The sequence below is a fragment of the Macadamia integrifolia genome, chromosome 2 (genome assembly GCF_013358625.1).
Source record: "Macadamia integrifolia cultivar HAES 741 chromosome 2, SCU_Mint_v3, whole genome shotgun sequence".
Lineage (NCBI taxonomy): Eukaryota > Viridiplantae > Streptophyta > Magnoliopsida > Proteales > Proteaceae > Macadamia > Macadamia integrifolia.
The window spans coordinates 15,225,359-15,239,836 of record NC_056558.1 but is presented as its reverse complement, the minus strand read 5'-3'; the positions used below and the strand labels follow the sequence as shown (position 1 = coordinate 15,239,836).

General features: G+C 37.1%; 1 protein-coding gene across 1 annotated transcript; it reads left to right on the top strand.

The window, feature by feature from the left end:
• The first annotated feature begins 9,986 nt into the window (after window positions 1-9,986).
• LOC122087943 (NAC domain-containing protein 104-like) lies at window positions 9,987-11,265 on the top strand. The gene is made up of 3 exons (XM_042657080.1): window positions 9,987-10,434; window positions 10,531-10,802; window positions 10,951-11,265. The coding sequence occupies exons 1-3, from the start codon at window positions 10,272-10,274 to the stop codon at window positions 11,104-11,106; spliced, it is 591 nt and encodes a 196-aa protein (XP_042513014.1). The 5' UTR covers window positions 9,987-10,271; the 3' UTR covers window positions 11,107-11,265.
• Window positions 11,266-14,478: the final 3,213 nt, after the last annotated feature.

Here is a 14,478-nt window from a genome sequence, read left to right as displayed (position 1 = left end):
ACCTGGGGATCATGAACCATGATATGGATGCAATCTTCCCTTTTACTAACCAAAAAGCCTAGTACTCTCATAAGGCTGAGGGTAGCTGGACAAAGCCCAAATGGACAAGATATCAAAGCTTTTTTTTCTTCCTCTTCATTCTTCTTCAATTTTTTTTTTGGCGTAATAACTAGATATCAAAGCCTGTGGCCCTAATCTTATATATAAGAAATCAACAAATATTAGTTGGGAAAAAACTATATGCTCATGGTAGGAACAAGCCCACTATTATTCTGTTACTTGGAGAGTTGATGTTACTGCTCCAACTTTTGGAAAAAAGAGTTCATGGTCTAAAATAGTCACGTGTCAAATTTTAGACTCTAATTCAATCAAATAGTCTCTTTTATACAAATGTGAAATGACAAAAGTAGTCATTATCTTGCTCATTTTTCAAATACATATGTGAAATGATAAGATTTTACCCTCATAAAAAAAAAAATCTGTTATATATTTAAAAAATATATATATATAAATAAAAGATGTTAATAAAAGAATTATATACATAACCATTTGAAAGTTTTGATGAAATATGCCCAACACAGCCAAGATTAGACTTATTTAGTCTAGCTGCCACCATAACCAACTCTCAATTTTGAGTACCACCATCAATTTTTCTTTTGGATGCTTTAGCATGTGCTTTTGTATAGGGTAGTAGGCTGTCTGTTTTTTTTGTAGGATGGTAGTGAGATTGTCCCATGGTGTGTTGTTGAAATCAACTTGACTCCTTTTAATTCTATCATAGCATGCGTAACTCAAAAGGATATTACTAGAAATTTGGGGAATTATAATTAGTCACATATCATTAATGTAGATGTGACCATCAATAGCTTAAACACTCTTTAATACTGAGAAAATCATGGTATGTAAAGGTTTGAACTACAATAACAAGGAGTAGACATTTTAAGCCAATATGGAAAAGCAACTCTTTTTTTTTCTGTTAATAATGTTGAATGATATAGTGTTGAGTATCCTAGCACTAATTAACCCACACACGATTAGTGGAGAAAATAAATGGTAAATTAGAAATCAAAGAAAAGAACACAGAATTTACGTGATTCAGCTAGTTAGCCTATGTCCACAAGACGCGATCAACATCTTCACTCTTCACAATTATAAAACTATTAAATTGATATAAGTATAATCCGGTACAATTTCAAAACCAAGTCCCAAGCCTGTGTAGGCACCTTCTCTCCCTTGAAAAGGTTCTTTGAGCCACTAGGATATGGTACACTAGCACTTCTGTGTTTATCTCTTTCCTTCTCACATGAAAGGACTTTGTTGCCCTCTAATGTATGATACTGTTTTACCACATCTCATTGGTATGTTCCTTTATTGTCCGCATATCCCTTACTCCTTAATTTGGTAAAGTTCAACTCAAAGTTACTACAAGATGCTATAATATTCAATTCAAGATTTGGACATTTATGGGGAAAAAAATCCATTATATGGTGGATCATATACTAAATTTGGCTTTGAAACTTGATAAATAACAAGGAAAAATGCAATTAAAATCATCATCATACAGATTCTAATATCAAATCTGAAAGGAAAGGTTCCTATCAATGCCTAAAAAAAAACATGAGAAAACTTCAGAAGATCTAGCTTCAAATCTAGAAGAAAAACAACAAATTAAGGCAGCAAATGGACCCTTTCATCTTTCGCATCAACAGCTTTCAATGGAGTCTATAAAAAGAGATAAGGTGGGTGATTGATGCATCATAAGTCGATGAGAACCCTCTCAACATCGCAACCGGCCCAACCCTATTCCTATCAAAGTCCCTAAGAGCTTTGAGGATAAGTTAAAATTAGGTAGCCCTAGCTATTACTAATAATTTCATGATGGTTTAATAACACATCAAATTTGTATGAGAATTCATGCTTGTTTATATAGCCAATAATTTGAGTCATCAAGATTAGCCATTCTTGTGACGATGGTGGATCATTTAGAGGAGTTTCCCCATGAGAGAGAGAGAGAGAGAGAGAGATTCCTAGACCAAGATTGTTGCCTAATGTAAAGAGTTGAGTGCAACTTAACAAGTTCCAAAACTTCTAGAGTCTCAGAATATTTCTTTAGGGTGAGGGTTTCTTCCAATGCCCATATATTAATTCGGGCAAAGGATGAGGCTTTTAAATCCTCAGATAGAAAGGTATTTAAGATATTTCATTGTCTCGAGTAACGACAGAATGTGTCTTGGTGTGCAGAAGTGTTCCACATAGTGTGTGGAACCTTTTCCTACGCATTAAATGATGGAACTTCTCACCTTGTATTAGAAAACTGAGCCTCCAATTATTTCACCTAAAAGCTCAAAAATTCGTTAAAAGAGATACGTATGTTTGTCAACTTTATTATCTTTATAATGCATGTATTATTCTTTAAATTGAATTAGATATTTAGATTTTTTAGTAAGAATTAAGATAACCATTATATAAAATGTTTGTTTCGATAGCTAAGAAATATATGTGGAAATCCTAGTGTTTATTGACACTGACTTTGAAGACTTTGATGAAGTGCTTTTAAATTTGAAATTTCTTTATTGTTCCTTGCATTGTCAATTATTGTTTAGGGATAATGTTCTCTGTGGAGAGCGCATCCTCTGCCACAATTCATCTCTCTTGTCTCCCATGAAAAATTACCTATATAAGCAAAGGAGATAGATAGACTGTGAGAGGCACTGGTGCTGCACTCTCCCTTAATCAACAAAAACAAAAACCAAAGACCAAAAAACTAAAGCAAAAACAAAAACAAAAACTAATCCTTATCTTGTTGAAGTAACTGTCTCATACAACAATGTGAACTCAAAAGTTTCCATCAAATTATTGAGAAGAGAAGATAAGAAGAGTTTGATGTCAAAGGACCACTTTGAAAACCATTGAGCCCACCGGAGTAATTGATCATTCGGAAGCTGTTTCTGACGGAACTCAAGCATTCGGGGGAAGCTTGACATGTCCAGTTCAATAAGGAACCTGTGGCCAATGAGATGAAACTGGAACTTTTCAATGCCGCGTCGAACTGCAAGAATTTCCTTGAAAGTGGAGTGATAATGGGCTTCAGAGGTTTTGAATGAGCCACTCTTGTAACCACAAACTGTTCTTGTAGTATCGGTGTGTTCTTCAAGGAGAACTGCACCCCAGTGAGTATCACTAGCATCTGTTTGGAGAATCCTACGTCCATCAGAAGGAATCTGTAAACAGGGAAGTCTTGTAGTTAACTGCTTCAAAGCATGAATTGCTGCAGTGTGTTCAGAAGACCAGGGAGGAGCATTCTTTCTCAATAGTTGATGAAGTACAGACGTGTGTCTGATTTGTTGAGGAAGAAACTCAGTCATATAGTTTACTATACCAAGGAATTGTTGGACCTGATGTTTTGTCAATGGTTCATCAGGAAATTGCTGTAGAGAGGTAGCAATATGTGGTTGAAGCTCATATGTTCCTTTGGTAATAGTGACTCCAAGAAAATCAATGGTGGAGACACCAATCTGCATTTTCTTTGAGGAGAGCATGATTCCATAGTCTTGAACAATCTGATGGAAGTGTTGAAGGAGGCGTAAATGTTCATCCTGTGTAGATGAAAACAGAAGAATATCATCAATATAAATCAGGGCCTGATCTTGTATAGGAGCAAAGATTTGCATCATGGCACGCTGGAATATTGATGGGGCCGTCTTCAAACCGAATGGCATAACTGTCCACTGTAAATGGTGACCAGGGACGCAAAAAGCTGTCTTTGGTCGATCATCAGGAATAATACCAAGTTGCCAAAAACCTGCTTTTAGGTCAAACTTGGAGAAGACAGTTGCTGAGGCTAACTGAAGTAACAGAGCAGGACGGGTTGGTAATGGAAATTTATCATCAGCCAGAAAAAAGTTCAGGGGCCGATAATTAATAACCATTCTCATTTTTCCACGGATCTGTTCTGTTCTTTTGTTCACATAAAAAGCCTGACATGCCCAGGGAGACACCGTAGGTTCAAGTAAACCTTGAGCTTGTAATTGACTAAGCTCCTGGACGGCAAGTGTCAAATGTTCAGGGGGCATTCCAGGGTGACTGGCCTTTGTTGGATTGATATCTTCATTCTTCTTAAAGGGTAAGGAGATGAAGAACTTTGAATTCTGCCAGAGGGGATGTGTACACTTTGTCAGGAATTCTGTATGAGAATCTGCACAAGAGGTTTGCAGAAGTTTTCCTTTAAACTCATCAAACAAAGTGGGACCTGTTCCTGCAAGAAATATGTTAGAAAAAGGGGACCAGGGGAGAAGTTGTTGTTTATACACAAGACCTTGCTGAGTCCATTTCAGGGGAAGATGACTCAGGACATCAAAACCTATGATGAGGTCTTTTCCAGGACACTGGGATCCTAACATAACATGGGAGAAAGAAAGGGTCGGAAGAAGTTGAACTTTAATGGGTTTTTTAGTAACTAAGGTGATATAGAAGGTTTCACCATTAGCTGCTAAAAATGGCAAAGCAGGGACTTGAGGTTTCCAGAAATGGTTGGGAAGGACCTTTGGGGACAAGATGGTTGTTGCAGCACCTGTATCTAAAAAGGCTATTAGATGGACGGGTTTAGCATATGGTTCTGGGATTAATGTTACTGCTGCATGCGGTAAGGTAATAGACTGACAGGGACGAGGAGTTGGTTCCTTTTCCTTGGAAAGGAAAGGGATGACCTGGTAGAGGGGATCTGAATCCTCGGACTCGGAGAAGGAAGACTCTGGGTCTGAGTCTGTGAGGTGTTGGGGATCAACCTCATCTGGATAGTCAATAGCAAAAAGGGAGAGATCGGTAGGCTCTGCATCTAAGGAATACAGAGATTCAAGATCAGCATCTTGTAGATCATCATGATGGAAAGACCAAAGGAAAAATAGAAGATGAGAAGAGTTTAGCAGAAGAAAGACCGAAGGAAAAATAGACAGAAAGGTGAGTGAACTGACGATACGTCAAAACAGTCAATAACCCCTCTCAACGTCGCCAACCCTATGCCTATCACAGCTCCTAAGACCATTAAGGATAAGTTACAAGTCCGTAAGCACTAAATTCCACCACTATACCATTCAATTCATGATTGTTTAATAACATGTCAATTTTGTTTGAGAATACATGCTTGTTTAAAGCTGACCTGACTTGTTTGGAGGGCTGACCCCACTACTTTGGAGGGTTTCAATAATTGCCTCATTTTTTAATTCCAAAACCTTCTCATCTATCAATGTAATATTTTCAAGGGGAGAATTGTACTCAGAGCAATAGGAGTGTATCAATGAGGTGCAATAAAATAGCATCAAATATATAAGAGATTAGTAAGATCATTTCATGTGATGGAAAAAGAAATAAACGTAGAGAGCTACCAACACCCTAACCAGCGACTCACAGAACATTTTTCCTATTTGTTATTGGTAATGAAATTGTATGTCAATAATAAGAGATTTCGAAACTAATATTTTGGGCATTACAGATTGGATTAGACTGGTTCAGAAAAGTGAGAAGGTTGCTCCGATGTAGTTTAGTGGTCACAGGCTCAAGTTGAATTGAGGTAAGGCTGCACCTACAGTATGATCCTGCTTCCTAAACCCCGTAGTGGTGGGAGCTTTATGCACTAGGTATATTCTTTTTCTGATCTAAAAATATGAGAAAAAATCATATTAGGGTTTCATTTCTGTTTATTTTGGTCCAAATTAAGATAATAAAAAAAATCCATATATTACTACTATTGGCAGTGGTTTTGCTAAACCAGTTAAACTTATCCAGCTCCAAACTAGGGTGACAACCATATCTCTATTCATTTTTTTTGGTTTTAATGAAAATATCCCAAATTGATTCAACCTAATCACTTGATGGACAATAAATATTTTTTTAAGGTATAGATTAATGACTGCTCTAATTGTCGGCATGTCAAGACGAATTAGATTCAAAGTTTGGTGGGCTTTCTTGCTTTCTGTAAGCATTTTCATTGTTGTAAGAGAAATAATTTCTTGGACAGTGCATAGGCTTAGGTACAAATTCTTATAGATGTTGAATCAAAGCCAAAATCAGCAAGTACTCATGCACTCTAAAGTGAAAGTGCTGCTCACTTGGTGGGCCATCTATGCTTGTAGGATAGTTGACAAAATATGATTTCGGAATAATTTGGAAGAAGAATAATTCGAGTTTAATTTATTTCACCTAAATAAATTCGATCAAAAGGAAGAAGAAATTATTTAGAAATAAGTCATCTATGGTTGAAATTTTGGTAAAAGAATAGTCAATTTTCTTATAAACTAATTTATTGAAAATTTGAAAATATTCAGAATATTCATTTATTTTTATTTAAGGAAAAAGAACATTATCAGTCTAGCATTGGAACCCCAGATCAGTGCGGGCATGAAAAGACTATATATGCTACCTCTCCTTGGCACCAAAGATACTCTTGCCACCCCCCTCCCATTGGCCAGTGTGTCTAGTGTTTCTTAGGCTAAACCGTCAAGGACTATTTTTTGTAATGATTCACGAAATATTCTCAAGGACTAACTTTTTGGAGTCCAAAATTTTCGGGCTATATTATTCATTTCCCGAATTGTTCACAAACTCTCGAATACATGAATTTTCTTTTTAAAAATTTGGACCAATTCAAAATTTAGATTCGTTTCAAATTTAGTTGAAACAAATTTTTTCCAAATTATTTGCAAAAATTTGCTAACTATGGTGTAGACTGTTTTTGGCCCAGGATTGGGGGTATCCTTAAGTTAAATCAATTCATAATTAGCAGTTCAATCCTGAAAACTCTGAACTGTAAAAAGCTAATTGATTGATTGGGGGGGGGGTGAATATCTTTAATCCCATATGAAAGGTCATAATGAATTGAGAACTAAAGAAATTGCAAAATGTTAGAGAAAGGTTATGACTATTTGCATATTCTGATATTGGTGGTAGGGCATTGGTCAATTGTCTTGATATGACTATGACTAACATCTAAAATTTCTAGTCTCTCTAGACTGATACAGTACGTAACTTTCCAATTTGAGGAAAGGTTAAAATTAAAGATGATTCTTTGATTTTAAGTTTTCTAATGTCTCTCAAGAGGAGTAGCTTTCCAATTAAAGGGTCAATGTCACTACTACAGAGAAGATGATGCCTTAGGGTCACCATTTGTACCCCCCTCTCACTGTATCTTGCCATGGGCACTCTACTCTTCATCGAATGATCTTGACTTCATTTTTCACTGTACTTTTTTTTTGGTAAGGCATTCTTCATCTTATACACTATTAATACTAATCTCCTGAATAATGAACACTTTATTTTTCACCTGACATTTTGTTGATGTTAGTTGCTCGAATGAATGATACTCATCGTTTTGACTCCATTCTTCACCCCTCAGTGCTAGTCTCTTGAATAGCTGGTATTCAATTATCATTTTGGCTCTATTCATCACCCTAGTCCCTTGAATGGTAAACAATGCCCCTCTAGTCCCTTGACAATTGTTTTTGCCTGAGATGAAATGCACACCTCTCAAAATGTGACATTTAACGTCATGATACCACAAAGGCCCTCACTATCGTTGAATCATATTTTTTTTTTCCTTTTGCTAAGGACGGGTATTCAAGCCTTTGGCTCGACTAGTCCTGCGGGTTCATACTGACCCCACAACAGCATAGATCGGGTCATACCAGGGTTGAATGGGAACCATTCAACTTTCACTAAAAGCAATGAAGAATACTAAACACCCCCGTATGAGTGGCCCAAGGTATGCCTAGTGGGAGTTGAACTTAGGACATCCGAGTTTACGACTCGTATCAAGTTTATTGCTTACCAACTATGCTACCCCCTTGAACCATACTGTATCCTACAATATATTGCCTTCTACTCTACTTGTCTTAAAAACACTTTGCGTTCTCATGTCACGCCGGACCATCAACTTTCGACTCTGGTAACACTTGTTACTGTGTGGCAACAACTTTCTGCTTCTAATGTAAGAAATGCAATAAATTGTGTACAACACACAAAATTGTACATGACACACAAAATTGTACGTGATGCACAAAATGTAATGTGGGAATAATAATCATAGATAATAAAACATGCATATACACATAATATGTGACACCCAAGAATATGGCAAGTGTACCATTGAACCTGTCTGCAGATTAGTGAGATGTCCCACCAAGAATACAACAAGTACTAGGGATTTTTGAGATTAATGAAGGTGTACAAAATTTAATCCCAAGTCGTCCTGGGGGAGGTTGCTGGGCAAGTTGATAATAGTTTTGAAAAACCCCTTCATCGATCCACAAAATAAGTTTAAATTTTCATTAGGATAAAAGAATACAACACTTAATTGTGATTAATTGTGATTTGATTCTCAAACCCTAGCCCTTTGTACACCCTTCTCTCATCCTCTTTCCTTAAATTTTAACTTTACTACTTGAATGATTATTGCTACTCCTATTGGTAGGCACCTCACTCCTTTAATAGGACTTTTCTTCCACCCTTGAAAAATTCTACTATCTTGGAGACTCCACTTCTTCGAAGGCTTCACCCCTTTGAAGTCTTCACCTACTTGGAAGACTTCATCCCTCTTAAAAACTTTATTCTCTCTCACTTTAAAAGACCCTCCTCTCTTCACTTTTGGAATACTCTACTTTACTTGAAGACTTCAACCACTTTGGAAGACTACACCCTCTTCCATTCTCTTCGAAGCTTATTCTAATTTCCATTAGAAGCTCCAACGTGCATTTCAACTAGACCTTTGACCCAACAGGCATTACCTCCAATCCTGATTCAAATCAGATCAGATTCAATCAAAAATCAATTGGAATCTGCTAAAAATATAGACAATAAAATTGAAAAATAGAAACAATCATTTTCATATATCTTTGATTTCTAAAGTTTTTAATTCAAAAGTCTTGTATACCTGAACTATAAAAGATAAGTTTCATTGATTTTCTGCTATATTACTAATAGAAATAAGAAAAAGGTTTTCAAAATATACTGAAGATAAAAGTACATTCTTGACCGATTTCATGGTCCTTAATCATCTTATATCAAAACACCATTGTCAATTTATTAGTTTATGAACTGACCCACTAACCCCGGGTTTTCCTGACCCAAGGATAGAAGGGCTAGGATCAAGTTAGAATTGTACCCAATAAATGGATCAGACCCAACCAACATACTAAAATGGAATTTAGTAAACATAACCAAAATGATCAAATGGCTCTTGGTCACATGTATCAAATTACATCCCACAAACTTAGAAAAATAAGGTGTACAAGAAGGCACTACTTTAAGACCCAGAAAAGGCAGATTCCCAGCCTTGTTGGTTATGCTCTCAGTGGGTTAGGTCTAGACTAAAACCATTGAGCCACCAGAACTAGCTTATGTGATTCACATAAAGGGGGAAAAAAGCATCAAAAGGGTATTATGATATCAGGGCCACCATCTTAATACTTTCCACAAATTGACCCTTAATTGGCCCCACCTCTTGTACAAATAGGGCCTTATATGCTTAATTTGGAAGGTTTTTTTTTTTTTTTTTTTTTGGGGGGGGGGGGGGTTGTGGTGGGTATTTTAGGGTTGAAGATTAACAAGTAGTGAATATGAAGTATGAACCATGAATCAGAGACCCATTTTAGATGTAAAAGACAGAATACTGCTTAGTGTTTCAAAAAGTCTTCCTAAGACGACTAAAAAAATAAGATTCTGTTATGTGGTGAGGAGCTACAGACATGAGTGGGGTCTAGCCGTCTAGGGTAAAGGAATAGTTTACCACGTGGATGAATGGCAAACCATGGTAGGGTAAGTTTTAGGTTTGATGGTGGGGTCAAGGCAACATCATCATCATCATCATTATTATTATCTTAATTTGTCTTCTCAAGGTTGGAAATTACGATAAATACCTAAAAGTCTCTTCAGTCTCCTTATAAGTCTTTGCCAGTTGCTTAGCTGAAAGCCTGATCATGATCATGCTAAGGAGGTGAAAGGCTCATCCAACACCAAACAGACATATCCCGTTATTCCAAAGTCTCTTACCCTTTCCCCTTAGCCGCCTCCTTCCCCACTACACAACTCATCTCAACTCTCCTCTTCATCCTTCAATTGTGATCATCAATACCACCACCTTCTCTCTCACGTCAATCTTTTCTTTTAATTTTCTTCATTCATTCTCTTACTTTATAAATATATATATACAACAACCCCTCTCTCTCTCTCTCTCTCTCTCTCTCTCTCTAGTGTCTACTCTTCTTCTTCTTATTGATATTAAGATGGGAGATGATAGAGTCAACCTCCCTCCTGGCTTCCGGTTCTGCCCAACTGATGAAGAACTCGTCGTGCACTTCCTCCATCGTAAGGCATCACTCTTACCTTGCCATCCGGACCTCATCCCCGATCTCGATCTCTATCCATACGATCCATGGGAACTTAATGGTTTGAATACTCTCTCTCTCTCTCTCTCTCTCTCTCTCTCTCTCTCTCTCTCTCTCTCTCTAATTCTTTATTCTGATTGGACTTGGGAGAGTGCAGATAAGGCATTGCGAGGAGAAAACCAGTGGTATTACTTCAGCCGAAGAACTCCGAATCGGGTTTCAACTAATGGGTATTGGAAAACAATGGATTTAGATGAACCTATAGTCTCAAATAGTAGCAAGAAACTGGGCATGAAGAAGTATCTTGTGTTCTACATCGGCCAAGCTCCGGCCGGCATCAAAACCAATTGGATAATGCAAGAGTATCGCCTTTCGGATTCCGGTTCTAGCAGTAAATCTTCCAGAAGTAGAGGAACTCATACAAAAATTGTAAGTAGACTATATATATATGAACCAATTTTATTTATGAGTTCTCATGTTTTTTTTTTTTTTTTTTTTTTTTTTACAAAGAAACCCTTGAACTTATTTGGTAAACCCTGATTATATGTAGTTAATATCTTCTATATATGATGGTCAGCAGGATTCAAGCAACTGGGTCCTTTGTCGAGTCTATGAGAGGAATAGTGATTCTCAAGGTGGATTTGCTGATGAAGATGATGGAACGGAGCTTTCATGTTTAGATGAAGTTTTCTTGTCATTAGATGACCTTGATGAAATTAGTTTGCCTAATTAGATCCTAAAACTATGATTTAATTAGTCAATTTAAGATGTGGACTAGCTTTTATGTCCTTTAATGAAGGGCTTAATCCAATTGTAACATTTCATTAATGTTCCTATTAGTATGATCAGAGCCTTAAACATTTTCCAACAAAGTTTGATAGCTCACTTGTTTTATACTTCTATTGAGATTCTCATGTGTTGGGTCTTATTGGGATAGAGAATAAATTTAAGGAAGATGAGTGGAGCAAGTAGCACTCTTTGCTTGGCTTGGCTTGCCTCTACCATTCCTCCTTTAGGCTTTTTAACTTTTTTTAACTTCGATGGTTCTTTGGTGGTTGTCTTGTGTCACAAAGGTAAGGAACATTTTTTTTCCATGGGTGCATGCTTAGGTATGCATCTCGTCATAAATGTTGTAAGCATTCACACCCGCAAGAACAAGTTCACCAATGTAACTATGAACCCGGTCCGGCCTAGCTGCTTTTTTTTGGGCCCGGGGGGTGGGGGGGAGAGAGGGGGGGAAAGGCCTGATTAACCCTAATGATTGACGTAAATTCATATCAGCTCCCCATGTGAGGAGAGGAGTTACCTTCCCACATGGGATTCGATTGCCCAAGGGGCATCTAGACCACGAGTTATGTACCCCATGAATAATGGGATCTAGACTCCCCTTAAACTCAATAAGTAACATGCTTTTTTAGGGTTTAGAAAAAAAAAAGATTTTTAAGAAAACCAAAATAATTAACATGGTCTAAAGCTTTTTCTCAGGTTTCTTATCCTCCTTGCTCATTTTAAACATGTGGGAAGATGACCCACAAAAGCTAATTAAAAAGCAGAGAAACGGCACTCTCATAACCATCAAATTAGGAGGTGATGAGATTTGATTATATAATCATATTGGTCTGTACCAATATGGATCAGGCTATTTACAGGGAATTACATTCATTTGGTAGACATGACTAAGAACACGTCACTTCTATAGGCTTGCACTAAAAAGAAACTATATGATCTTGATTAAATAATGGCCATCGTCAATCTATGCTACCACATGTTTGGTACAGGTAGAACTCACCGTTGAAAGCTAGTCATTAAAGAGAAGATGCCTAAACTATCCTTTAACTCCTTATAATTCTTCACATTGGACTATTTACATCTAATGTGAGATTGGTTCTTTGGAGGGGAACACTAACACCATGAACCCTAAATAGTGTTTATTATTATTATTATTAAAGAAACTAAATAATTGGAAGAGATGAAATGCATGTAGAACTCATCCTTAAAAACTAGTTGTTAAAGAGAGGATGCCCAAGTCCTTATAAGCCTTTACATCTGACTATTTATATCTAATGTGAGATTGGTGTTTTCACGAGAAACCCTAACTCTACAAAACTTTTTTTTTTTTTTGTTAAAAAAACTAAATAGCTAGAAGAGATGAAATTCATATAGATCACCCTTAAGAGATAGTCATTAAAGAAAGGATGATGCTCAAGTCCTTATAAGCCTTCACCTCGGATTATTTACATCCAATATGAGATACGTGCTTTCGCATGGAACCCTAATAACATGAAACTAAATAGTTGAAAGAGATGAAATGCATGTACAAAACAGATGTGCCCGACAATATCATATTTGAATTTCATCACTAATATAAATTGGGGAAACATATAATTAGAAAAAATAAAAAATAAAAAAGTGAAGTAGTTCTGTCATTTCAGTAATCAATGACATTTTTTCTTAAAAGAAATGCTAATTACAATAATATTATCCATTGCTTCATAAACTCGTAACCACTACTCTTCTTAATCATCTCATCCATACATACTTTAAGAAAAAAAAATAACTTGGGCTTGATTACAGAATTCAAGGTATAGAGCCGTTTCTAAATTCTTTAATAAATTCTCTCTCTCTCTCTTTCTCTCTCTGAACTGAACTGAAATCTAATTGAAAGCAGTTATGATTGCAGTAAAAAACATGGTCTTGGGCCTAGACAACTTGTTCATAAAGCTTTAGTGTCTGATATGGACAGAAGAGGAGGTTATAACTGAGATGAGCCCATGCTCTTCTATATTACATTGGAGAAACTAACAAAGATTAATGTTGGGCCACCATGTCGCTTTTGAGAAAAGCTAATCATGTTAATCTATGCAACCACATCTAGCAGTTCAAGCAAGCTCTGTAACAGAGTCAAAACCCACATAGAAAGATGAGATGGGAAGATAAAGGAGGAACTCATCTTTAGATAAAATGGGTCTTCATGAGGGACAAGTAGTGCCAATGTGGAAACGGAAATAACACTTATTGAGAGTTGCAAGACAAGTGAAAAGCATTACATGTAAAGGTTGGACCCCCCCCCCCCCCCGCGGGCCACCTCTTGTTATGATGTTAATCAAGGCTTAAAAACTCGGAATCGAATATGGGATTGGTCTCCTTTGATTCGAATAATCCCAAACTTGGTCGGTTCAACCAAAATTAGACAAAATGATAGTGGGAACAGGGTAGTACCGGTGAGAATCAGAATTAGAATCAGAATTAGGAACAATTGATTATGAATCTAATAGGTCGATTCTGCCTACTTTGTTTCAATTTTTAAAATGACGCATGGTGTTAAATAAGCACAAAAATCTTCTGCAGTCAGGCAATGAACGGCAGTAAGGACTGAATGGTTGAGGTGCATACCAAGGCCCTCCAAACCATTGAATCCTCACTGTCACTCACCGTAGAGGGTTTGAACCCACTAACAAGGGGGTGCAACTCATGCCGAAACTGAGGCTGCTTGGGCTGGGCCTTAAAGGTGGCCTTATTTAAAATTCACAAATTTTCTCAATCCAGTCCCACCTTGTTAAGGGTGGCAATAGGTTAATTTGCCCTACCCTCGGTTTGGATGGTAAGCAGGAGGATCACCGTCCAGGGGTTTGGGACCCACCTTTAGAGTGCCGACCCCACACCCGTGGATGGTGTGAGATGGGGTGGGGTTGTTAATTACCATGAGGGAGAGGATCTGGACTTCCAAAAGATTTACTGTCTATCCAATGATCAAACTTCCAAATAATCTCTAATCTACATGGGGCCAAAAGTAAGAGCTAGAGAATTTTTTAATACATTTACCCTTTACCTTTAAAATTGATCCTCATATAAGTAAAAGTGATTTTTTAAAACCTCAGCCCAACTCTAGGTCCCTCAACCCAGGATCAGACTGGGATATAATAGTTCAGTCCCAGTTGGGCTCAACCTAATCTAGTCCGGCTTTGATTGACCGTGATTGGATCAAGATTGGGTTGGATTAGCCCTTTCTGTCTATTTTTTGGCCATTCAGGGTTAGGCAAGGCTGGGTTAGCCCTGTTTTTAGACTATAGATATGATAGTTAGATAGTATTATGTATGATTTTAT